Consider the following 27,422-nt stretch of genomic DNA (forward strand, 5'->3'; position numbering starts at 1 on the left):
TATATATATATATATATATATATATATATATATATATATATATATATATATATATATATATATATATATATATATATATATCGTATAGCGAATCAGAAATGGAAAATGAGGGGCTCGGTGAGTTAAGACAGACTAAGGGTTGTTTAGCAGTTAAGAAAACCTCGGAAAGCAAAGGGGGGAATGCGGTAGGTCATAGAAACAGATGAAGAATTTTTTGAGGAAGAAGAAATGTACTGAAAAAATGCCCACCGGGTGGGATCTGAACCCATGACCTCCAGAATACCGATCTGGTGCGATGACCACTAGGCTACCGGCGGGGTTGTTTCCCCATCACTTTCTTCGGAATTTATGTAAAGATATTTTTTGTTGCCTGAACTTGGGGGTGGTACCCAGCGCCACTCGGACTACTCGGGGTGAGGGGTACCTTCTTTTTAATCTCCGAGCCGTGACTCGAGTGTCTACGACATGTCGAGAGTGGTCGACGAGTGTTGAACCCTCTTAAGCTACCTTTGGCACAAAGACTGCCAGAACAGAGGCCCTCGCTACGCATGTAGCGAATCAGAAATGGGAAATGAGGGGCTCGATGAATTAAGACATAATAAGGGTTGGCAGTCAAGAAAACCTTGGAAACCAAAGGGCCTCCAGACTTCCAGAATACCAAAGACCTCCATAATACCAGACCGGTATTCTGGAGATCGTTGGTTCGGATCCCACGCGGGGGGAATTTTTTCACCACTTTCTTTCTGACTAGAAAAATTCATCTGTTTTTAGGACCTACCACATTCCTCCCTTCGCTTTCGGAAGTTTTCTTGAGTGTATATATATATATGCCTGGGAAAGCAAAGGGGAGATGAGGAAAGGTCTCACACGGCGGGCATGTTTTCTCCACTTTCTTTCTGCCTTTCAAAATTTTAGGAGCATCATAGAAGTCAGAAGCATCCTGCCGTGATCTATTTTTTTTTAATCAGGTTGGTGCCCTTTTAAGCTTCTGGTGAATTTCCTGGTGCTGCTGATATAGACGTGGTTGCAATGGCATAAGGCGTTCGATAGACGACACATGGAACGCGGCTCCTTCGGCTGTTGGGGCGGCTTCTTTATCTTAGATGCAACGCATCTCTTTAACTCGCCTTGTCCCTCGTCGTTGTCCTGGTGTAGTCCGCATCCCTCCCCCAAATCTCCTCACCGCAGCAGCTGCGCGCTCCGCCGCTCTCACCGCAGCGCCATCTGTGCGTCAGCGCGGTCAGCGCGCAGCTTGCCCTCGGCTGCGCTCGCTCCCGTCGCCGTGCCAGCTGTGCGTTAGCGCGCAGCTTGCGCTCGGGTAAAAATTTACACCATCTTCCCGCGAGGGGAACCATGGGGTAGATGCGACACACCGGGGGTGAACATGCTGCGTAAATAGGATACACTACAACAGGAATCCACACGCTGACTTCGCTAACATAACAGAAACGCAACGGCAACCCCCGATGTGTTGCATCTACCCCATGGTTCCCCTCGCGGGAAGATGGTGTAAATTTTCACCATCATTTTGTGACGCTTGCTGGGACGTATGTGCCCATTGCGTTGGTTACACTAGAAGAATACAAATCTATTTCTACTCTGCGTTGGTAAGTCACTGTTTCACTGTTTTTTTTTTCCGACTAATATCTAACCAGGAAAACAATAGTCGAACACATGAAAACGTATCACCTATAATGTAGGCAGATTTAGAACCAAATCTTTCATTTGGCGCTGCTTGGGTGGTGTAGAGTTCCAGCGAGGAAAGCAATGCACATGAAGATTCCGCGAATACGGTAGTCATCACCCTTTTCGCAATGTTTCCTTTGTTTTCAGGTGGCCTGCTGCTTCTTCACAACAACGGAAATTACACGAGGGCTCAATTCTCCTCCCCAGTTCTTCCCGGCCGCAAAGATGCGCAATGCCTGGAATTTCACTATTTCATCCCCTTTGAGACAACCAAGAAGCGGAATCTTCCGGAATCCATCACGGTTAAAGCAGTAGGTACGAGTTTCAAGTAGAAATATTTTATTCTTAGCATCCTAACACAGTATGTTTACAAGCATTTCGGGAGCCTTGATATTTCATTATAACATTTGCTTAGTGTGTTCTTCTATTTATACAAATGTCGATATTGGCACCGGAGAAGCAAGATCCGTCTATCTTCAAGGTAAGAACATTCACTGATTGTTGCAATAGTTCCTGATACATAATCTGGGAGCTATTTCTGAAGCTTTATTTTGTCAAAGAAAGAAAATTGAAGCCGTTTCACTCAATTAGAAAGCTGTCGCAAGTTCATAGCAGTGATTTGCTATAATAGGCTGTAGCGCCGTTATCCGCTCACTGCTATCATCCAAAGCAATTCAAATTTCCCGCCTTCGCAGTGCTCGCCCGCCCCCTGCCTGAAACTGCGCCAGAGGGAGTTCTGCTGTTTTGGTGCTTGCTTTTCTTCCCGCATGTGCCGGCGTTGCCCTGCCACTTTTGTTTTTTCGCTTGCTATCGTAAAAACCTACCCAACAAGCGTTCCTAGCTAAATGAACGCGGGCGATGGTGGTTAATTACGTATATTTTGCTTCAAATGTACCTACAGTTATCCTTGCGCTAAACAACGGGGACATGTATCACCAAGGAGGTTAAAAAAATTCCCCGCAATTCCCCGAGGGGAAGAATGTGAAAGTGCGAATGCACGAGTTGAATTTGCGCGGTTCGGTAATGTTCCCGAAAGAGAGATCACACACACACACACAACTACAAAGAAAGAAAGATGCATTTATTCACAGACACCTATTTGTGTTGTCGTTGTACTTGATTGCTAGAGCGGATCTCAGCTTTGAAATTTCGTGTCACTACTCCTTTAAGCAGGTGCATTAGCCCTTCTCACGCCCGATTCTTGGCCAATCCCCCACGTGGGTATGTACCATGTCAGCGGCCAGGCAGCGCGCGCCCATCTCCCCCCGTTGCCAAGGAAGACGAGGAGATTCCTGGCCAATCCCCCACGTGGGTATGTGCCATGTCAGCGGCCAGGCTGCGCGCGCCCAACTCCACGTGCGCGGACATCGCCGGTGGACGCAGGTTCAGGGTCGCTTAAGAAGTGCATTGCACTTAAAAAATTGCTGGAGTGGAGGGGGTGCCCGCAAAGTAAAGCCGCCGCGACGCCATCTTGCTAGGGCAGAAGACGCGTAGTTGTTGCAGGGCGCGCCCCGTGCGTGCGCGCAAAAGTGTCGTTGATTCGTGTGTGCGCCATGTAACACGATCAAACCAAGTATGGTTGGTTCGTGCGTGGCTTGCGGTTGTGTAAACAGCGTGAATGCGGCTCCGGGAGTCAAATTTCCCACGTAAGTTGCACGCGTGCAAGCTTATTCCAAACTGATCATGCTCGTTGCATTGTGTCGCGCAGTATTTGCGCCTTCAACGTTTAATGTCTTTGCTGGTAGGTTTCCGAACTGTGCTGCGTCAGTGTCTTTTTGTCAGTGTCTTTTGCTTGCCATTTGATAGTATGTTTTATCAATTGCATGTCTTGGATCATAAGTCTGTCTTCTTTCAAACAATAAACACTTTATTTTCCAGATTACAAACTAGTTTCTTCTTTTTCGGTAGTTCATGTCACTGGAAATGTAATCTCATGGTGTAATTTACCAGAAAGATTGTTGGTTCTTTTTTTGCAGTTTATTTGTGTGTTAGGTTGCGCAGCAATGCAATGAACATACTGTCATACTTATGAAAGTTTTGTGTGTCGGTTTTTTGTCCCTTCATTATGTCTATTATCACAATACTGGAATCTGGGTGTTTCCTGTTGTTTTTCTGAAAATGCTGCATTTTACCGTCACTTAGTTTGTTGCATAACTGCTGTTTTTCCTTCTACAGTGGAAACTCTCAATTGCTTTTGTTCTGACAACTTTCATGGTCAATTTCTGCATTTGAACAGTTTACAATAACGGACGTACGTGTTAATGACTTTGCGAGTTCTTATGTATTTGTTTTTCCTTTGTTGCAGCTGCATGTCCGAGTCTATAATGTGAAAAAAGAAAAACAATGTCCGTGTACTCGGAGATCTGAGTTTTAACGAAATTCTTTTGGTAAAAATCAATACGGAGACGTCCGACATGGCTCGCCTCATAGTACGCAGTGTTGAGTTATAGCTTGAGAATCCGTTACGTAATTGAGAACCGCTTGGAAAGTCCGCAAAGACCGCTGCAAAGCACTTAGCATGTGGTTTCTTTCCCCCAGCGAGGTGGCCGCCGCCGGCTTCAGCCAAGCCCATTGGTTGGTATTGGAGACTTGCAGTCCAGCAATTTTTTTAACCTCTTTGTGTATGACAAGCGCCAGCGGTTCACGAGCTTGGAATGCTTATGAGTATATAAACTGCTTGGTTTTCGATGCCTCTTTGCTACGCCGCGACGACAGCTGCTACAACGGAACGCCGTGCACGTGGCTGTCCCGCTGTGTTCTTTTAGTACGCGTTGCGTTCTGGGGCGAGGCGTTTGAAAACGAGTGTCCCGGTGTTTTAGTACAGTGACTACATGAGACGTTAGGAGAGGCCAACAGCCTGAGGCTCTAATGTACTTCACCCCTCAAATATGATGTTGCCGGCGTACCGACCCCATACCTTCCAAAACGCTATCCTGGCGTGATCGGTTTGCAGGCGACGCTTTCTTTGAAGTGCTGAGCCGATTTCACACTCTGCGCTGCCATGCAGACGAAACACGATTAGTTTTGTTCTGTAGCGCGGACACTGCTCCTAAGAGTTGTGGAGTGGCTCTGACTGGGACGATCCTCCGCACGCAGCTGACATGTCCACGGCGCCGTCGTGGGAGGCAGGCAATGCAAAAAGGCAACCGACACCAGCCTTCAAGGGAGTTTGTTCGCAAAACAGGCTAGCGCGCCCGTCTTGTACGTCGTCGCAGGTCCGAAATTTCCCGAGCGGCGGGAGTCGTTCGACTCTGGCGCTACCGGCTGACGATGATCTGATCTGGCTAAAACCTAAGGAGCCGGGTTGCTACGCCGCCGCACCCGTCCGACCACGCCGTCCGACCACGCCCAGCGCCAATGCCGCAGTCCCTGTTCACGGCTGCGCATCCATCGAGTCCGTGCTCGCAACGAAGCAGTGGAAGGAACTCAGCTTTATTTTCCACCCTAGTGTCGCCAAGGCTGGTGCCGTCTCGGAGCGCCTCATGCCACTCGTCTGCTAAGTGCATATCGAGTCGGTATTGCGGACTTCCACAATTCCCGCACTCCTGTTTTCTACATACTGTACGCCACTTGAATTCAAACAGTTCCGCGCTCACTCACAGCAATACCAGCTGTGATAGTAGCAGCTAACGGACTGCAATAGTAGCAGTCTGCTGTAGTGCAAGCTAACGGACGAATGGACGGACGGACGGACGGACGGACGGAGGCACACACACAGGCACTTATGCACACACATGTAGGCGCACGCACGCACACGCACTCACACGCACGAACACACTCACGCAGGGAAGTACGCGGGCACGCACGCACGCGCGGACCCACACGCGCGCGCGTACCCGCCAGTTGCAGAAATACCAGCTGTACTACAGACGCATACCCGCCGCAATCTGAGCGGCTCAGGGGCGCGCGCGCACATACTTCCACAGTCACGCTCACCCACAAGCACATTCTAGAAGGCAGCAATACAGGCCACCGCAAAGCCAGAGCCCACCATGTTACAAGCGGTGACGGGCGCGGTTCTCCGCTGATAGCCGCCTGAGGTCTTACAAAAACTGACGTTCACATCGTGACAAAACCAGCTCCCTGCTGCGTGACGCCAAGATGTTAATGCGCGAATGCACTCTCGCGCGCAATATTCTCCACCTTTCAGACGCTTTTCTCCTATGCCGAGACTGCAAACTAAAATTTCCAACTTTGGGAAATAACAACAAACAATGAAATGGTAAAAATTATGTTATATAATTTCTAAGCCTGTATGGGAGTTATGCGGCCTCGTCCAACGCTTTAACTGATCGTCTCGTATAAGGGCAACTGATACGGGCTTGTATGCTTAGCCGAGCTTACAACCGCGCCTGCGTCATCGGGTAGAGAAAAATGCCTAGTTGAAGGTCCAGTAGCACAAACATTCTGGCATGTTTGCGCCTCAAACAGTGTATACGTTAATACAGTGCCTTTATTGGTAAAATTAAGGTTGTTATAACCACTGTGCTTGGCGTTGTCTTGCACTAATATAGCTGAAAATATAAAATGTTTGTCCGCGACGCATATGCTCAGACGATGCTCATTTCACGGTCGCACAGTGTTGTAACCACCAAAAAAAACAAAATAACGATTTGCATTTTCCAAAAATGGAAGCGCTGGATTTTTGTACGCGTATAGAAACGAGGTCTGATCTCTCAAAAGACACTGAAGGGAGAATTGCTATTTCAGGATGATAAAAATTGGTGTCATGCGTATGTTTTGCAACTTGCGTATGTATGATTACTTTCCCTTCTGTTATAGAGCGTCCGCGTTCTTTGGGCAACTTGGGTAATCGTTCTGTTTCTTATTGCGGGTACAGGGATGGTCCAGCTATTAGAATAAACAGATCACTCATACGAGCTCTGAATTTGTGAAGAGGTATTCGGAGGGTTCTTTCCAATATTTTCATTGTAATCCCGTTTCGCAGAAAAAAAGTTGGGAATAGAACATGTGGTTTGGTACAGAAGTTCGGATCCCCTGGTCAAGGGTGGGTGGAGTGCGGTGGATTTCGCCTTCGTTCAAAAGAAGGACTTCCAGGTGAGCCTTGTTTGATTGTGCATGATGGGATTTGAACTTCCCTTGAACTTCCAATGATGCGCAATAGCATAGCCGTAGCGTAGTATGCACCTTGTTTCACCCTCGTAAAATATATCTTTATTCCTTATACCAGAGAATTGGGCGAATAAAAGATGCTTCTACACATATATGTACATGCCACCTTTGAGTCCGTGTCCTGGAATGATTACAGTACACAGTGCTTAATGGTATTACTCGAGATTCGCGAATTCAAGAATCCATTGGGGAGACTTGGTAATCCAAATTTTATTAGTAAAAGGCGTAGAGTTCAAAACAGCCGACCGAGCATTGCACTGCTGTTCTCCAAATGTTGGCAGAGGAGCAGTGCTTGGCAAACAGTCACGTACTTTCTCAGGAAGATAAAACAAAAATTGACAACATATTTATTTTTGGACGTCTACCTGTTAATTTAACATTAAGCATTGATCCTCCGATTCAGAATGCGTACATGCGAGAACATTTTCTCAAATGTTCAGACGTATTTGAACCTTTTGATTCTTTAACGGAACCTGTTTGTGTACATCTGTAGTTAAAATACGGACATGCTGCTATGATCCTGAGAATCAATCACAATACAAAAAATGAACTGGCAGTCAAAAGCCATGCAACGAATACGGGATAATTGCGCTGTAGATACGTCGTTCTACTTCAAAGCGATGTTTTCGCATTTTAAACTGCCATATGGTAAAGCTGCTTGTATTGTGAAGTTATGTTTCCATGCGAGTGGTTTAAGGTTTACAGACTTCATATAGATCGCGTTTTAGTTTGCACTATTTCTCAAGATTGTAGGTTACTTGTTTCAAATATAAAGCACCGTTGAAGATTTCGCATCCTCCCTGAACCACTTGCTTACTGGAAACTGTGTGCACCTACTTAATTGTTATTGTTTCCAACATTATAACAAATGAACGAATTTAACTTCTTACAGCTTACGTTCGACGTCCATATGTGGCCAGCAAGGAAAACCATAAATTTCGTCGCTGTGGATGCCATCAAACTACATGGCTGCAATAAAACACCAGGTACCTTTCGGGAACGTCTTCGAAGCGAAATAAACCCCTGTCACCTACCTCCCCCCGCACCCCCCCTGAACGCTAAGTAAATTTTACCTTTATTGCAACGTTAGCCGAAGAGGCCAACGTTGAAGTTGCCGCTAACTCTTGTGACAGCTCAATGACCCCCCAAAACCAGCTATCTTTGGCGTTCTTAGTGCTGGTATTCTCGGTGTTGGCAGTGTTACCAGTACAAAATACGGTGTCTACGCAGCCCCATCGAAAACAAGCTGTGACTTTGAGGAAAACTGGTGCTCCTGGCAAAACGTCGCGACCTACAGGCCAAACAAGCTCTCCTGGATGCTGGGTGGAGGAAATACCAAAACTACACTCGCTGGACCAAGTAGAGACCATACAATCGGGAACGCCACAGGTAGATTCTTTATTGCGTGAAATGGCTTTACCAGCGGTGTTTGTTGTAAAACCTCTTCCAGTGACCAAAGACCACATAGTACTTCATTGTTAATTTTTAAAGTAAAGCAAATTTTCCGTCACCTATGTCTACGACCGCACATCACAAGAAAAGATGATAAAACAGGCAACAAATTTTATCATTCCCGAGTACTTTTAAATGCGACAGCACTTAAAGCATTACTAGAAATTGACACTACAAAAATTACGAGGATTGAGGGGGGCATGAATTAGGGATACTGCACGTAGGACGAACTAAGAACGATGACCCTTTTGTGCCTAAGTTTTTTCCTACATTCTTCTTAACGGAAAGTTTTGGAGCAGTCAGAACAAAACAATCACGGCGATAGTTTTTGGCGTGTAAATGACGGTAAAATGAAGATAAATTAAACAGCAAAGTAAAGGGAAGAAGCCCACTCTACATGTAACCTGGTGCAAGAAACTGATTCGGTTTCATTAAAACGCTGCCCAAGAAGCTATCACATAAATACGGAAACAAACGGGTGAGAGGTGAGCTATCATGGTTTAACAAAAACTATCCGCAACAGTAGTGCAACACTGCAAATACAAAGAAGCCGGAACGCTCCGAGTGCCACTTTTTCGATAGTGGTTGCACTCCTTAATAGTTCCGTTTGTTCTAGTTATACGGGAAATTATTTGCATGGGTGCATTTCTTATATTTAAGTTAAATAAAATACTATGCACACGCGATCCGAAATTTTATCCCGCTCAGTATATCCTCCGCATAACATGCAGGATCTCGGGCGAAAGTGGCTTGAAAACTCCCTAGATCTCATGCCGCCGACGTTTTTATGAATGCCAGTTCACTTACTAGCACAGAAGTTACAGGGAAAAGGGGCAGTATTATACAATATCATGCGGTCTTTATATTGTATAACATGATTTATTCTATCGCCCCCTCACACTGTAAAAACATTACATATGTTCAGTTGTAATATTTTTGGTCCTGTCTCTGCTCAGGGTCATACCTCTTTGTCAGCAACTTTGAACGAAAACGGGGAGATAAGGCTGAACTCATCGGGGATATTGTCGCAAGGAACAGCGAGATAACGGAGTGTGCCGAGTTTTGGTACGTCATCAATGGTGACAACGACACAAATCTCGAGGTAAAACTGCAGCATACTTTTGGCCGTGCTTTGTTCATATCTTTATTGAAATTGGGAAGCGGATGTGAATTTCTTGCTAGTTTCATTTGCCTTCTCTGCCTCTCAGTGTTTTCTCATAACTATTATCAGCGGGACCAATGAATGTTTTCGACATACTGAAGAATAGATGTGCATCGAGGCTACTAATTCTTTTAAAGAAGTTGAATTAAAACGGAACAACGGTTTCGTTTTCTGATCTTCAAGCATATATGCCTATCGCACAGGGTCTGCGTATCTTGTTGTAAATTGCAACGATTATTTATCATGAAAGTTATTTCTCCGATGATGTGAAGAGGCTTACCAAACGCAATTTTTTCAGATGATCGAAAAGGTACCGTCTTTCGCACGAAATAAACTGGCGAGAGATATACATATAAGGAAAATAAATGTCGCATTGTTCAGAAAACTCGGATACACTGACCATTAAATAAATTTGGAGAAAAATTATACTTCGACGCCAGTAAACTTACGTTTAAAAAACAGGTCAAAGAAGTGTTACTTAAGCAAAACGCTCGCAATACTGATATATAATTAAGGGTTCGAAGTATATGTTTACATGTTCCCCTAAAGGTTGAAATTAAAAACAATTACAAACAAAAATATATTAATACGTTATTGTGACATTGTAGCATAACTGATGAAAGTTCATGGGTACGAATTAGTGCGTTTATTTGTCATTGGGATCCCTTTGTGAATTTGAGACCTATGCTTTGTATAATACATAAGAAGTGTAGTAATGACTTAGCTTTGTGCTATTTCTCGATTACGATTGTGCTATCATGCTTAAATTTGGGAACAGACGTGTTATGTACGCTGTAAATCGAGTGGCTGAGGCCTCTGTCCTGTCAGGCCACGTTCGCCTTTAGTCTCAGCCTCCCCTTGGTTTTTGCCAAGAAATAAAAATCAAATCAAATAAAATCAAATCATTTGACACAATTCCTGCCGGCTATCGGAATCACGGTCAATTCAAATCTTTTTGTGTTTGTGAAGGGAATTGTACACGTTTCAGACATACTTTTGTGTTTTGGGGTCCACGTAAAATGTGTGTGCAGGCTGTGAATTGCACTTTTATGTATAGAAGCCATGGACGTCTGTGTTATTCCCCAGGTTATTGTCTTCAGGGTATTTCTAATGTCTTCAGGTTATTTCTCTCGGCGACGAACTCAGCGAAGAATTTCCAAGGCAGCAACCCTTATGGACGCAAATGGCTGGCTCCACCGAAGACTGGCAGCTTGGTCGCCTAGCAGTGCCTTATCACACAAGGGTGAGAAGTACAAATAATTAAATTCTTTAATGCAAACAAAAGGTAACCCCACTCTTATAACCCACAAGTAGCTTGTAGTTGTGCATCGGCTGTTTGGGATTAAACGCATTTGTATATATCTGTACCTTCAACGTAGCACTACTCTTAAGATCGTAGCCACGACACTGAAAAATTGTTCGGGCCCGCGAACGGGGAAGTTCTTTGCCTGTAGCGGCCGTCAACCGTGTCACCTGCACAACATGTGCGCCAAATTTTTTCGTTTCCCCCCCTTATAATGATAGCGTGTATTTCAGTATATTTGCGCTACCATAGCCCTTCCAACTTCCAACACAAGGGACCGGTGAGCAATTCTTTTTATGCTCGGCTCATGTGGTGAGGTCCTGTTATGAACTCATAACTGTGGTACAAAACATGTTACCCCTATACTGCGATAATAGTCCTCCTTGGAACAGAAATAATATTGTTCCGTGTGTTTTGAAATTCTTCAAATAAGTTTGGTTCAGAAATTATCATTATTAGCAATTAAAAGAAATGCCTTTTATTAGGAAAAAATTAGCGCCCTTGCCATCTATGCAGAAGGATGACCTGTGAAGCTGGACGCAGTCCATGGAGTGCCCCAAAAAAAAGCTTGTTCGCAATTTGCGATTGAGCACATTTGCTAGCCAATTAGCTGACTGAAAATTGGAAGGACCCGAGCTTCAGTCTTGCGAACAAACATGAAAAAGTCTGGTTTGCTCCCGCGCCGTAGGCAACCTACTGTTTGTGTGTGTAACACCCCAATCCAATCCGCTCGACCACTGAGAGGACACCGGACGCATTGGTTCGTTTGAAGTCCATGTGTAAACCTACGGCCAGCGCAACGCACTTGCAATCAGTAAGAGCATGAAACCCATAGCTTCACGTCCACGCACCGCTCCCCTCCCAACCTGTGCGCGCCCGCAACCGGTTGTATGCCCGGGCTTAGAAGTGAAAGAAACCGTCGAAAATGTCGCTCTGAAGCCCCTTTAAGCTGAAGATGTAATATTGCTCCACGTCGTCGTTCCAGGACGGCAACTTGCAAGTTGCCGTCCATCAGGGAGGGATTCCCAGCTACTCGACGAGCTTGAACTAGAGGAAGCAATGGCGGCGGCAGCGGCTTTCTATTGTTTTCGCGCCAACGCGCTTCTGTTCGGGCTGACGGTATTTCAATTCCCGCTCTTTCTCCAAGCGAACGCCATGCGTCCGTCCCATGGCGAGTTAAAGCTGAAAGGTCTCGAGCTTAATTCTAGCAGACAAACATGTCGCTACCGTTTTCCTCCCCCGTCGTAGGTATCTTACTGTCTGTCCGACCGTCGCCACTAAATAGGGTACTTCCTGTCTCCGACAGTTGGGGCCCAGTTATCGGACCCTATGGGTGAGCGGTAACCCGTGGCAGGGGCCGCATATTTGGCAATTGGCACTGTCTGATGCCCTCGCTGAGCAATCAGTGTTGGAAGAGAGTCAGACAAAAGGATTGGAGCAAAATTGCTTCCCTCATTCCCACCCTTTTTTCCATAACCCATCCCGATGTCCAAGTTCCCGTTCCCAGCAACCCACCCTATCCGGCTTTTTCCTAGGGGGGACAGGAGGGGTCCCCCCGGGCTCGTCCTCCTGGCGGTGGGTCGCAAGAAAGTCTTTCCCGTTAATTTCTCTCCACCTTCGTGTGGACAAAATTCTCTTTGCCGGTTGGCCTGTTTTTGTATTGTTGCAATTGGGTATAACCGGTTGTACTTCGTGTGGTACCGGGGAGCTATTGAAAGCTCCATTTACTCGATGTCTGTGTAACAGGGGGGGAAATCTTACTGCGGGCCTGCTCGTGGCCCCCCCCTGCCGGCGGACTGGGCTGTGTCGGTCGGTTTCGGCTGTCCTGCTTTGGTCCGCCGCAACGGCAGGAGTCAGCGGTGTACCAGACCCACTGTATTGGGTATTCAACGCCCATGGGAATTTGCAGCGGCTCCCAAGGTACTTTGAGGGCAAGTGCCTTCCAAGAACACCGATGCGTGATGCGGACGCAGGCCCGGACAGCCTGGGTGGCTACCGAGGTTGGTGCTTGGAATGGTAATTCGGAAAAATTCGCGGTTGAAATTTCTGCGGATCAACCAAGACTCTCTTTGGCTAGGGGAAGTAGCGAGCCCCCGTAATCCAGTGTGGGAGGAGGCCAAAGGCTGGGGGTGGTAACGCGCCCCTGTAATCCAGCGTGGGAGGAGGCCCGGGGGTCTATGTTGCGAAGTTCCGACTGCGCTCAAGCAGTACAGTTCGTCCATGCTGGGCGCACCATTGCTGAAGCAAGGGGTATACCAGCATGGGGCCGGGGGTGTTGCGAACCTCTGTAACCGGTGCTTGGAAGGGGCCTTGAGGCGAACTGGTCTGCAGGCCGAGGGTTTCGGCCCTTGTAACCCGTCTCGGGGGCGAGAGTGCAGGAGGACGGGGAGTTCCGCAGAAAAGAGTCCTTCGAAATTCGAGGACACCGCACCTTCAGCACGGGGATTGTGCTCCTGGCTGCCGCCTCGGAGGTTCCTGGTCAACGAGAATCAGGTCCTTCGCGGGGGGTGGTGGCTGCGTGCTAAACACTCTCTTCGTGAAGCAGTTGGGGCTGACAGTGGCCACGGTCGATCAACTATGACCCTCTCTGGCTAGGGGAAGTATCCGCGTTTTAGTTTTACTTCCTGCCGTATTTAACTTTAAGAGTTGCCAGCAGTATTTCATCCGGACTGGTGCATTTAACCTACGCCATAGTAAAACACAACGTGCGGCAGTGCTTGCATGAAAACTTTGCGTCCATTTTTCTGTGTTTTTATTATCTATTCCAGCTCTTATTTGTGGCAACCGTGGGGTCAGCGTCTAAGCCAGCTTATGTCGCCCTGGACGACATCAGTATCATCGCAAGTGACGAGTGCGAGACAATGCCCAAGGGTGCCGAAACTCTGCCACCAGGTGCTGTTACATATTATTTGTGCTTGAATATATAAACACGGTCCGACTTGTTTTATTCTGGAGTTGGAATGCCGGAAAGACTTTCAGCAGTGTTTCCTTGGAACAAATCAAGCCCTTTGAAGATTGCAAGAGAAATTGATTAACTTTCTAATTTATATTGACGAAGTGTAAGCGTTGTGTCGGTTTTAACAAATTTTACTGGCGTTGTTTACGAATTTCTGACCCCACAGAAAATTCAAACAGCTAGACTTTGGAATATGTGCTATGAGACCGCCAAACTTTCTTTTAGCGCTATGTAGCAAAAAAAGTACGCAAAATAACCGTTAATTGCTTTTGCAAGTTGCATAAAAAATTTTTAGTCTTTTTTTTTTCGGGCATTCAGCATTTGTTTCAATGAGACCCCGGTGATGGCGTTCTTTGGCATTTACGCGTTCAATAACTGCGGTTTGCAAAGATGTTAAGAGCATCACATTCCTCATCTATCTATGCAGCGTCTCCTAATCCTCTTTTCATATTTCTTTAAATTTATCATTTGCAAGAATTCTTTTTTGACGCATTACGATTTTCGCGAAAACAAAAAAGCTTGCTTTCATTGGGAACCTAGCTCACAAGTAATTTCTTTCTTGAAACGGGTTACAAACATCGCTAGTTACAAATCTGAAAGACCTGATTTTCGCTTTTTTTAGACCATATGGGAATAGTACGAATAAACCTTGTTTTTTACATTTCAAACACTTACGAAAGGGAATAAATAAAAAGAAAAACAAATCGTCCAGCCAAGGTTTCATAAGTAAGGCTGAGGCTACTAGTGTAAAAAGTGTGTTACCTTCTACGAGGTAGCGGCGATATTTTTTTGCTTGCTTCGCATTATTGAGTACCCTCAATACAACTGCGGAGAGGGTTTATATATTTATAAAATTGAAATTCATCACTAACGAAACTTGCAAAAAAATATACAACCATCTAAACAGTGGCCGGAATTATAGTCGGAATCTGCGGATGAAGTTCCATATGTACTCTCCTTTAACTTGTTCCTAGTTTCATTCTACGCATGAGAGACGCTCATGCGATGGGCAGTACGCGAATGAACATGCAAGGTCAAAATCAACTGGGGCTGGGGAGGCATCAGCTGCTGAATTGAATACCTATTGCATATATGTTCTTTCTTTATATCGTGATACTGTTGGAATGCTAAGCCTGATACCAGGATTATCTATGCAGAGGACCTTCTGAGCTGTAAATTCGACAAAGAAGACGTGTGCCATTGGATTTTTCAAAGTGGCACCCGGCGAACCATAACGTTCGGACCTGCCCCGATTTCCACACTAGGCCCCTCTTCTCCTCCAAGAGACGTAAAAGGTCAGACTTTACTCAACAGTTCCAAATATCCCACATTTTGAGTTTTCGAGAGACAACAGATTGTCTTTTGGCTGAAAGCTGGTCACATACTAATACCCTCCACCACCAGTGTCGAATCCGCCGTATCTTCCTGCTGTTTCGTCGCATTTACACAAAAACATTAGGCACATGAAAGCAGCACAGGCGTGTGGAGCGGTGTTCAAATTTGAATTGACTGTACTTTACACCAAAGAAATTTGTCTAATGAAATTATCTTGAACGATATTCAGTAACTGCTGCGCCATGGTACTCCGATAAGCTGTGATATTCACCCCATGACTTGGTGGGACAAACCTCTCATACGTAGATACCCATTATAATCATCAATTGTGCGTGATCATAATCCAGGGTGGCTTGTGCTGTTGTGTCACTGTCAGGCTAAGTAAAGCAAGACCATTGACTTATGCGGTGCCTTCTATCGCCTTACAATATATATATATATATATATATATATATATATATATATATATATATATATATATATATATATATATATATATATATATATATATATATATATATATATATATATATATATATAAGAAAATGGGAAATGAGGGGCTCCGTGAAAATAAGAGAGAAAATAAGGGTTGGCAGTCAAGAAAACCTCGGAAAGCAAAGGGGAGGTTGTGGTGGGTCATAGAAAGAGATGAAGAATTTTTTGAGTCGAAAAGAAAGTGGTGAAAAAATGCCCGCCGGGTGGGATCCGAACCCACGACCTTCAGAATACCGGTCTGGTGCGATAACCACTACGCTACCGGCGGGGCTGTTTCCCCAGCACTTTCTCGGGTATTTATGTTAAGGTATTTTTGTCTCCTGCACTTGGGGGTGGTAGCCAGCGCCACTCGGACTACTTCATTCTTCATCTCTTTCTATGACCCACCACAACCTCCCCTTTGCTTTCCGAGGTTTTCTTGACTGCCAACCCTTATTTTCTCTCTTATATATATATATATATATATATATATATATATATAAGGTTAGTAGATACAGAGACACAAGAGAAAGACGTAGAAAAAATTAAAATAAGTTTACTGACGTTTCAGAAACAGGACTTTTTTTCTGTCTTGTGCGTCTCTGTCTCTACTAACCTTATTTTTTCGCGCTCTGTGTGAGTTGTTATCTTTCCAGACTCTCTCTCTCTCTCTCTCTCTCTCTCTCTCTCTCTCTATATATATATATATATATATGAGTGATCTTGCGTTAACTCGAACTCGTATATCTCGGAATATCGGTTAAGTCGGACGTTTTTTTTCGCCATGCATTTGCCTCCTATAAGCGCCATGTTTTTGCCCCCCATTATCTCGTAACACTGTGAGGGGCTACCACGGCTATCTCGAAATTTTGACAATCAGTACACAGACAAAGTCGGCTACAGGCAACTGATATATCAGCCTTGGAACGCTTAGCTTCCACTACGCGCGCAATGTGGTCGTGAACGGCAACTTTACTCTGTACGAGGGCGCTGTTCCCGTTACCGGAAATGTGTCCGACGCCTACATCTTTGAGAGAGCTCTGGATGAGGCACCTGATTATACGGACGACGGAGGCTTCTCGAAAGGTTTACAACGACAGGAACAACACAGATGCTGCGCCTGCTTAAAAACAAGGTAGAATGTAGCGGTGGCGACCATCAATTGATGCGATGCATTGAGCAGCTAGAGAACGATTTTATGGGATCAGATGAGAACGCGAAACTGGCGAGTAGCGCGCGGTTCTTTCTTCCGCGGTAATAAAGTTTATTGTTCCTACGAAACATTTTGCCCATATCACGACAGCTCCCCTGCACAGTAGAACTTCTGCTACCAGCACTGGCTCTCGTTCCAGTAACCCGCAAATATATTGTTACGTGGCGGCAGATGACACGGACCATGTAGCGATGAAGCGATGTATTTACATAATGGTTAAAGAACTATTTACATAATGCCAAAACGGAGCCCGGCCTGGCAGCGCGGCGCACACAGCTCTTCTTCGTCGTCACCATCCTTGGTGGTGCGCCATGGCGCCACGGGGATTGTCCGCCACGTCCCGTGACAATATCTTCGGCATTGTGCTTAACTCGAAACTCGACTTACCTCTAAATTTTCAGCAGATTTTACGACTTCACCTTAACTACGGATTAGTGTGCATGTATGAGGTGTCTGTCTGTCTGTCTGTCTATATGTATATATATATAAAACTTGACAAGCAAAATGTAGTATTAAGAATGAACGGGGAATACTTGAGCTATTTGAGACCTGCGGACGACAGTATGACTCCGTTTGACTGTAGAACACGTGCAAACGATGCTTGAGGAACTACAATCAAAAATCACTCCCGTGGGGCTCAAGATAAATGTAAATAATTCAGAAGTAATGAAGAATACGCACGCAAAACACGCCCACTTCAGCTTAGGAAGCGAAACGCTAGAAGTAGTGAAACATTTAATTACCTCGTACAGACGGTTAATGCTGACTCCAACCCCGAGAGAGAAATCGGGCGCAGAATAGTTATGGGCTGGGGAGCACTCACCAATCACCCCAAAATGTTGAAAAGTAAGTTACCTCTGTCACTCAAAAGAAAAAAATCTACAACCAGTGCATACTGCCGATTATGACATACGGAGCTGAAACGGTGCCTTACTAAACAATTCGAAAACACACACAGGTCGGCTCAACGGGCCATGGAACTAGCGATGTTAGGAGTAACACTCAGAGACAGGATACGAGCTACCTGGATCAGAGAACAAATCAGAGTAGAAGATATCGTAGTTCAAATAAAGCAAAAGAAGTGGACTCCAGCTAGCCATGTAGTGAGACGAACCGACAACCTGTGGACAATAAGGGTGAAAGATTAGGGTCTAGAAGAAGGGTCTAGAAGAAGTGGAAGTTCATTAACACGATGGATGGATGAGTTAAAGAAATTTGAGGTAAACTGTGGACTGGAGAAGCGCAGGACGGGTGCGATTGAAGGTCAACGGGAGAGGCCTTCGTCCTTCCCGCGACCTGAGTAGACTGATCACGATGATATATATTATTTATATATGCAAGCAAAGAGGTGACTCTTAATTTTACTTTAAACTTTTCTCCGAAGCCAGAATACAAGAACAGGAATAGCTGAAATTTGAAGGTTTATATCAGGGTCCTTACTTGCATGACTGTTTGCATTTGCTCCATTGCACCCTGCGCCCCCCCATGCACACACCTTTATCCTTCCCTGGTACAGGTGGCATGTTTCACATGACTGGAGATACACTGAAAAGCACGGGCAGCTACTTGGTGCTCACTTCGCCCTCGGTAGGACGGCGTAAGGAACCTGGGTGCCTGTCGGTCTGGTACCACATGTTTGGCGGCCGTAACATGATGCTGATAGTGCGGCTTTCGAATCGTGACTCTGCATCGCTTCACAAGAGACAGAGCACCGAACTTTTTTACCAGACGGACCGGACAACCAGCGACAGATGGTACAACGTTCGACGGACTATCAGCCTTGATGGTGCTCACACCAAGGTACTGTGCGCTCAACACTGATCATCATTCTGGAAAAATGTGATGGTATGTTAAGCAATGTAGGCATTAGTGACATTCACGTCATATGCGCCTATTTAGGCTAACACTCTTCGGCGTTTGTTTATAGACAAGTGTACGTTCTTTTTCTTGTTGACAAGACATATTGAAATAGTAGACATTAAATACCAAAAGACAGATTACTACTCTTTTGGTTGTAATTTGCGTGCATCAGTGGGCCAAATGCCTAAAAAGAATAAACTTCTTGTACATTTGAAAGCGATGTTTGGAGACACACTTCTCCAACTACAAGAGAGACGTTACAGCTTCGTCACTTGGGCTAGCTTTGCTTATTACTTGTTCCTCACTCCGTAATACAATAATGGAGAATGAATACAGCTTTACACAATTCCAATTGCAGGTGTTATGGCGGTGTTTTTTACAGAATGCTGAAACATGCAGGGCTATCGAACACGGGGTTGGATGTAATTTTCAACCACCTTTTTCAAATGTCTTAGGCAGTTGAACGATCCCATTGTAAGCGCTTTTTTTTTCAAGTCAATCACGTGTGACTAGAAAAGTTTCTCCAGGCTTTCTTGCGTGAGTGCACGTCGTCTTGAAATATCTCTAGAGTTGCATATGTGCTCAGAGCCTCTTGGGGATAGTGACTGAGCTTCTCACTGATCGTTCTAAAGAAATTAAAATCGCGACACAAAAACTAGCTTTCGGCCCTTTCCTATATACAAACTGTCGCGTTGGTAGGTACCTGCTTCAATTGCTCGGCTTCTCACGATCCGTTATGTTTATCAAAGCGTCCGCTGGGCCTATTTGTCATAGGAGTATAAGGCAAAAAGTTACCGGACCGACTTAATGTGTTTCTTTTTCCTACTCGCCGCGGCTTATTATTCCTTATAAAGACGCAAAATATATTTTATTATGTTCTATAAATGAAAACGTCTCCGCAGCAGCCCCCATTATTTCGACCATTTTTTGAAGGCCCCCGCTTGAGAGTACCCGGCGGCCATGTTTACAAGAGCGCCGGCTGGAGATATCTGTCTTTAATATTAGCGTCCACTGTAGCAAGTTGTAATATTTGCTTCGTGCCTGTTGTTCCTAGTGATTATTTGCAGAAATTTTCTGCCCCATAGTCCACGGAATTACGTCGCATATCTTAGTACATCTTCGCACTTACTTTTGTAGGCCCTCCCAAGAAAAAATTGGCCGCGTATCAGCTGCTTTCGTTGCAAATGTCGTAAAAAGACGATAGTCTTTATCGGCTATTGCGAAGTAAATGCCTCCCTTCGCTTTGCCGCTCACCTCTCATGTTGTTCCTCTTGCGTCGCGCTCCTCCCAAGGTAAAGACGCCAAAGGTTTGCTTAAATCATTTTAAATTTCCCGCGTTCCACTGCTCCAAACCGGGTGTCTCGATGCGAACGCTGCTGTACGGCGGAGACGCGCGTTAATCGAGGCGCCCTACTTCAACGTTTATAGAACCGCGTTTCCCTACTCCACGTGCGTTGCAAGCAGAACGTGGAACCTATCTAGTGGAACCTTGCGTAACTGTTGCCGGTTGATTTCTTAAAATGGCGCAAGAAGCTATAGTGGCGCGGGCGACAGTAGGCGACGGCGAAGTGAATTCTTTTTCTGCAGTTGATGAAGTATTTGATTTCGCAAAAGCAAGCATGTTTGATTTTTTTATAAAGGAACACTGCAAATATCACTTCTGTATTGATTTGCTGTCTCATATTTGCTTAATGTCTTGTTCTTCTTCAACAATGTTGACAAGTATGAACCTTACACCGGACATATACAGGTAGATTTAGCTGTGACTATATAAGACTAATGGGCAGGCACTGTTTTGCTTTGGCCGGGTGGCTGAATCGAGTCACAGACAGACAGACGGACAGACATACAGACATACAGACATACAGACAGACCAAAATTTCTGGGTTTAAGGAGCCCAAGAAAGACTATCGTCTTTAAAAACCTGCAACCTCTGTGACTTCACCCGCAGGTGGGCTGCAGGCCATATACGATTTTCTAGTTATCATTAGGCAATTGTAACCACTGACAGGGATCAGTGCAATGGCTACCCAGAAGGAGTGCAGGAATAATATTTATGATATAGGGATGCCGCGTAGTTGCAATGAAGAAGGGGAGGGAGGGGGCTGATAATGCCCCACCATGATAGGCGGTGCACAAAGAAGGTGGGTAGTGCGTTCAAAGTGTCGTTTATGCGGCAAGTGGGGCAAATCGACTCTTGATACGAAAGTACACGACAGGCAGTGTTGCAGGGCAAAGCCGGGGCAGGGCCAGATAAGGTGCGCAGTCCGACTGTCAACACGGACGCGCTGCTATTTTTCTTACAACCACGAAAGAATTCGTATAAATCTGGTATTTTTTATTTGTACGCAGTTGGAGATCTTTGCGACCTATCAGTTAGAGCGAAATGCGTCTGTGGCGGCATTGGGACCTTTGGAACTGTCGCCTGGTGCTTGCGAAGTGCTGACAGACGGACAAGGTGAGTTTACCACAGGAATGACTCTCGACTTTGCTCACCGACAGCCGGAGATATGCGGCCTTTCTGAAAAAAATCAGCTTGATTGTTCACTTTGTTTTAACCCTGTTTGTGTTCGTGCATGTTTTTTTTTATCAGAACCCGCCAACTTGTGTATCCAATAATTGATCAAAGCTGGAGTGTATCGTTGTACCAGCAACAACATATGTACATCAACACGTGAGCGATCAGCGCTTCTAAGAAACAAACGTTTTAATCGTAAACTACAGTTATTGGGGGGGGGGGGGGTAGGCTTATCAGGCAGAAAAACGCCGATCCCATCTTCAAGGAATGCAGCGCAAGGGGACCCCGCAACACATTTTTCAACTTAAAAAAAAAATATTAAATGCTTTTAGAGCGTGGTCAAGCAACACATCCTGTACTTAGAACAGCAGGTCCGAAAGTACCACAGCCAGAAAATTGCTGCTGCATGCCCGTCACATAACTTAAAAATTTGCAGAAGAAAACTTTTTCTTTGGTGGTATTGGCGTACTTCGATCGATAGAATTACATCAATACAACAGTGTAGATGATATTAGCCTGCTTTCCGTCAGTTCCAGAAATGTACGCATCCGATAGCCAATTTAAAAAAAAAGCCACAAAAGCAAAGCAGAAACGTAATGCGGTTCTGCTGCGACGAGCAAATCACGTGCTGCTGCTCCGTGCTGTTGATAGCTATAGACGGTATTCGTTCAAAAGTTTAGCGGTCAATTTATTCGCTTGGCAACACTAGAAACGGCCACAGACATGGCCAATGCGCCACGGACACGGCGCAGCCTGGGCCACTGCGGCCGCACGCCGAAGAAAAAAGACACCGGCGTGCGTCATCTGCTCCGTTCCAATCCGATTTTAAACTGTGGCGCCAACAGAGATGTTATTAATCGCACTCACAGTGAACTCGACGCAATTCTTTGTGTTCGGCGAAGAGTTCGTAACGTGAAACACAGTCGTGTTTCACAGTCGTGCTTAGCTGGACAAGTGCCGCCATCCCGCGGAGCCCGACGTAACCAGTGACGGCGCACCGTGGCCTCTGCGATCGGCTGCCGGCGGCGCGGAGGCCACGGGCCACACCACGGGCGCACTCACACGGTTGCATGGAGGAGAAGAGGAGGCCTCATCTGCGGGCCGTGCGCACAACGTCGCCCAGCCATGGCCCAGCAACAGACGCTTGGCCACAGATATGGCGGCGCACACTTGGTAGCCTGCATGCATTCCACGCAATTGAATACCGAGGATAGCTCTCTCAATGCTTACGGACGCGAAGACAAAAGTAAAAGCGTTTATCGGAAGGGTTGCAGTCCCTTTAATGTACCGAAACGGTCAAAAAGGCATAGAACATATCGTCCAGTTTGTTATTCACTGAATGAGAAAAAACGCGATGCAGGATATACCATCATAAGCACGCCCGTACCTGCGGTCTAAAAACGATCGCGTTAGTCGTGGGCTTTCGTCGGTGTCATTAAAGTGATTTGCAGCACGTGTATTAAACAGCACTGGATGGTCCTGTGACGTGATCCACAGCTCCCAGCAGCCACCGCCATTTTGAGCACTGAAACTTGAATCCGCATTAAAAAAGGAGGATCTGCGCACGTGATTGCTCCCTCTGGGTCTTGTAGTTTGGAAGCCTACAGATGAGTATTTTGGGTTGTAGCAATACATAAATGCAGGGTATATGTTAGAAAAAACGCGCCAGAAGGTTTATTAATGATACGGTGGCTGCTTTTCGTTTGCATCTCAATGGTAAAACTTTTTAAATATAACTTCAACTTAGCTTTTTGGCTTTTTTCGCATGTTACGAAACATGCTCCGAATGCTCGACTCTCGTCAAAATAAAGTCAGTTGCAGCAGCGCCAATCCCGTCCGTATCTTCTGTGTTGTGTCTGCTCTGCGCTACCCTTTATCCAGACTACCCTGCTCTGTCTAATCTACGATTTTTGCATTGGCCATTATGGGATGACATTATGACCCCAACAGTCGCGACGGATGGCAAAAAATGTTCCTGCAAAATTGGGTCTCAGCTGCTTGTTGCGGAGCTTTTAGGTACAGGTTGCGGATGTGATAAAGCGCTACAGCTGAATGAGCATTTGTGTGATCTCTGCGCATTAAGAACTATAGTCCAGCAATGATCGCTATTTGCCAAATGATTATCACCGGGGAATAAAAAGCTACAGGAAGACCACCCCTGCCGGTCCTTTGGATACATCATTTGAAAGGAAGCAGGTCTGTTTTTTTAAGAAGACAGTATACACTATTGAGTGAATACGTGCTTCGCGTGTAGTCAGAATCTCTTGCGGATATATCGTCTAATTGATATCACAACAAGGAATATTTAAATTATTACGCAGGGTACTGCGACTTCGAGTTCGATGAATGCGGTTGGAAAACGGCCAACGGCTGGCAGCGGCAACTGCAGCCTCGAGAGAATTTGGGTGGGCCTAATGCACGTTCGGGGCCCGTCAGTTCAGGTAGGTTCACGTGTTTTGGTGAACATTTTCATTCCTACAAGCGTCACATTTTGCTTTCGTTTCGCGCGCAAATGGGTGTGGTAACAAGTCACCACTTATAAAATGTGAGTCGCGTGCAGCTGAGGTATTCCAAGTTCTATAATCACACTCGCAGCTCTGTCCAAAAAATGCTTAGAGGCGGCTTCCAGAATACGTCACACATGATAAAATTATTCCATGCACAATTAAATAAACAAGTACACGGTTTTTCGGTGAGCCTGCACACGGCTAAGCTCGAAAATACTGGAAAGCCGAGCCATTTTTTTTATTTACTTCCCACAGATAAACGAAATTTCCCACCCGCGCATTTCCCGACTTAAATGGCTACACAGGCATTCACGAACGTGTATTTGTTTGAAACGGCGCATGCTTGAATGGCACCTGGGAGTGCGATAGTGTGGGCTTCGCTTTTCAGTGCCTCGACTAGAAGTCACTGGGGACCGCAAAGCATGGGTTGTAGAAGTGCCAACAAATGTTACTATCCCTTCCTAAAGAAAGTCGAGAGAAGCGTGAAAGGTTTCTGACACCAAAGCTGCGTCAAAAGTGTGTCAAAACTTTCGATAAAAGTGCTGCCAACCTTCGCTTAAAGGGCATCCAATCGGTCGTCAAACATTCAAAGACCGAAATCTGAAACGAAGAGCGAACCCATGCGACGATTTTTTGCGCACTATGCAAACGTATTTACTAAAAATCTAAGTTTATACCGATACGTGGTTCATCAGATAAAAATATACCACTGTACTCCTTCTTTATGATCACTGCGTGTGTTGTCTTATGTAGAAGCGTGCCTTTCTCTCGATTTTCCAGTAACCGTTTTGATACAATAAAAACCCGATTTCACGCACATGCCGTGTGTTCAGAGGTCTTATCACAGCTCTTAGGTCGACCAAGCTGTATATGGGAAAATTCATTATTTTTTGACAGGACGGCATTGGTCCTGCTAATAAAGCTAAAGTTTTGTTAGGGAGAGTGATAGTTTTTCTTCGCCGCGGTCGTATTGGTTGTCCCAAACAGGAACCACCGACACGGCCGTGACGTTGACACTCCTGCTCTTCTATTGCGTTACCAGCTTATCGCCACCCCAAAAATTCAAGCGTTTTACCATATATTGCCACCTTTTGTTAGCAGAAGAACAACTGCGTACTCCAGGGAGAGTTACTGGTGCCGTCATTCCGCGCAGGCGACTAACGCGCGAAAGACCGGAGCCGCTGAGGGAGCGTTCCGCAAAGGGGTAAACATTAAATGAGTAAGGGTTCCCGCTTGTTGGCAAACATTGCTACATTCCCGTTTTTGATCGCGATATGAGTTCCATTTCGTCAGTGGGAAGGGTCCGGACTTCCGGAAGCAACAAGGGCATGCGATTAAAAGAACGTCGCCTGTGACTTGAACGTGGCCACGTGGACAATCGGCCATTGCGTCGACCGCATTTAAGTTGCTGGCTACCATGAAGACGACAACGGCACCTATTAGCCTCGTCATGGGATAGCCAGGATTGAAAAATTGTAAGGTTGTAACTTCAGGACTTGTCCTTTTATTTATGGGCAAAGTTGGGAGAAAATTCACGCATCTTCACGAAGTGAATCACGACGAGTGGGCAAAGCACTGTGCATCGTTCTTGCCGTAAATCACGTGTGAGAGTGCTTATGCTGCTAAAACGATTTCCAATCCAATGCAATTCAATTTAATCCAATCCAATCCAATCCATTGCTGATCGCGCATGCGCAGCACGGTTCTCCAGGAGCTCTCTCTCTCCTTCCCTCCCTCCCTTCCTCCCTCCCTCCCTTCCTCCGTCACTCCCCTCTCTCTTTCTCTCTCTCTCTCTCTCTCTCTCTCTCTCTATTTATCTATCTATCTATCTATCTATCTATCTATCTATCTACCTATCTATCTATCTATCTATCTATCTATCTATCTATCTATCTATCTATCTATCTATCTATCTCGCTCTCTCTAACCTTTTGTGAACCCTTTAACTAAGGAAATCATCGTACTAACGAACACTAAACCGAGATAAAGGTAAAAAGAGGCGACGAAACGCACGCGTGTGTTTTGTAGCCTTTCTTACCTTTGTATCTATTTAGTGTTCAATAGTACGATCATTTCCTTAGTAACCAACTTACCCAACTTAACGCCTTAATAGTGAATCTTTTATTTTGTTCTCGTTAACCGTTTGGGAACCTTTTGTTCACATATGTTTCGATTCACACGGTGTTGTGCGTTTCTCTCTCTCTCTCTCTCTAACCTTTTGTGAACCTTTTAACTAAGGAAATCATCGTACAAGCGAATAATACCCAGAGACAAAGGTAAAAAGAGGCGACGAAACACACGCGTGTGTTTTGTCGCGTCTTTTACCTTTGTTTCTATTTAGTGTTCACTAACACGATGATTTCCTTAGTCAGTAACCAACTCGCCCAACTTACCGCCTTAATTAACCTTTTATTTTGTTCTTGTTAACCTTTTGGGAACCTGTTGGTCACAGATGTTTCCATTCACAGGGTGCTGTGCATTTCTCTCTCTCTCTCTCTCTCTCTCTCTCTCTCTCTCTCTCTCTCTCTCTCTCTCTCTCTCTCTCTCTCTCTCTCTCTAACCTTTTGTGAACCTTTTATTTTGTTCTTGTCAACATTTTGAGAACCTTTTGTTCACAGATGTTTCCATTCACACGGTGCCGTGCGTTCCTCTCTCTCTCTCTCTCTCTTTGTCTCTATCTAACTTTTTGTGAACCTTTTATTTTGTTCTTGTTAACCTTCTTTGAACCTTTTGTTCACAGATGTTTCGATTGACACCGTGCTGTGCGTCTCTCTCTCTCTCTCTCTCTCTCTATCTCTCTCTCTCTCTCTCTCTCTCTCTGTCTCTCTCTCTCTCTCTATCGCTCTCTCTCTCTCTCTCTCTCTCTCTCTCTCGCTAACCTTTTTTGAATCTTTTATTTTGTTCTTGTTAACCTTTTGTGAACCTTTTGTTCACGGATGTTTGGATTTACACGGTGCTGTGCCGTGAGCACGGACGCCGGACGCCGGACGGACAAGCCTCGGTCTTAAGGTGCTTCGCCCATAAAAACAAACAAAACAACCTAGTCCAAAGTACCGATACGGCTTCAACCATTCTAACACCATTGCAGTGGTACGGGGGTTGTTCTTTTCGTTAGGTCAGTAAAGGACTCGGCGTAATAGAGTTACAGCAAATGCCAAGTAGCCCTTTTTAGTGGTACTGTGTCTAAGTCTACATCTTCAACACAAACTGGGGATTACCGCTCTACATTGAGACATTGAGCTATGGTCTATCCAATCAATCTTCTATGTTTAGGACATTCAGAGTTAGGGTATTCGGTCAACGAAAGAGGATCATTATTTTTTGCTCCTCTACTTCACCTAAGAACCTTTCCGCTGTTGTCGTATGTTTGTCTCTGGCCTGCTTGAGATTCTGCGCGGCAGCTGTTACCGTCTTTAGTCCCAAACAGTTCTTGCGTACGAATGGCTAAATTAAAGCAGTACCATCTAGAAGCACTGCCCCTATTTATATTTGCTTATACTACAGTCCTACTTAACTGTGATTTTAGTTTGTCTTTCTACGCTTTCTGTTTTGCTTACAATTTACCCACGTTATTGGAAGTGGTTGCCATTGCCATTGGGGAGCCATTGACTTTCACATCTACCATTGTGGAAGGTAGATGTTTGAGCCGTGTTCTGAGTTTCCGTTTTCTTTTCACAAAATTTTTCAAGCGTGTTGAGTTGTTTTTTTAGAAGATGTACTGAGAAACAAACTGTACAGAGAGTGCCAACGCGTTTCTTCCCAGTTACAATTTGTTTTTGGAGACTTGTCGGGAAAAAGTGTGAGATAAATGCAGCTAGAGAAT

The 27,422-nt window shown here is 45.3% G+C and overlaps 1 protein-coding gene across 1 annotated transcript in view; it reads left to right on the top strand.

The window, feature by feature from the left end:
- Positions 1-27,422, top strand: part of LOC144175010 (MAM and LDL-receptor class A domain-containing protein 1-like) — a 197,355-nt gene that overhangs the window by 21,245 nt on the left and 148,688 nt on the right. The window contains exons 6-16 of the mRNA XM_077704017.1: positions 1,834-2,001; positions 6,635-6,744; positions 7,712-7,805; positions 8,050-8,208; positions 9,228-9,373; positions 10,554-10,676; positions 13,505-13,628; positions 14,850-14,987; positions 18,231-18,514; positions 20,927-21,032; positions 23,414-23,533. Of these exons, the coding sequence (XP_077560143.1) occupies positions 1,834-2,001; positions 6,635-6,744; positions 7,712-7,805; positions 8,050-8,208; positions 9,228-9,373; positions 10,554-10,676; positions 13,505-13,628; positions 14,850-14,987; positions 18,231-18,514; positions 20,927-21,032; positions 23,414-23,533 (1,572 nt within the window). The remainder of the gene's footprint in view (positions 1-1,833; positions 2,002-6,634; positions 6,745-7,711; positions 7,806-8,049; positions 8,209-9,227; positions 9,374-10,553; positions 10,677-13,504; positions 13,629-14,849; positions 14,988-18,230; positions 18,515-20,926; positions 21,033-23,413; positions 23,534-27,422) is intronic.

This window comes from Haemaphysalis longicornis, unplaced genomic scaffold (assembly GCF_048455015.1).
Source record: "Haemaphysalis longicornis isolate Haplotype H1 unplaced genomic scaffold, Haemaphysalis longicornis Haplotype H1 scaffold_3, whole genome shotgun sequence".
Taxonomy (NCBI): Eukaryota; Metazoa; Arthropoda; class Arachnida; order Ixodida; family Ixodidae; genus Haemaphysalis; species Haemaphysalis longicornis.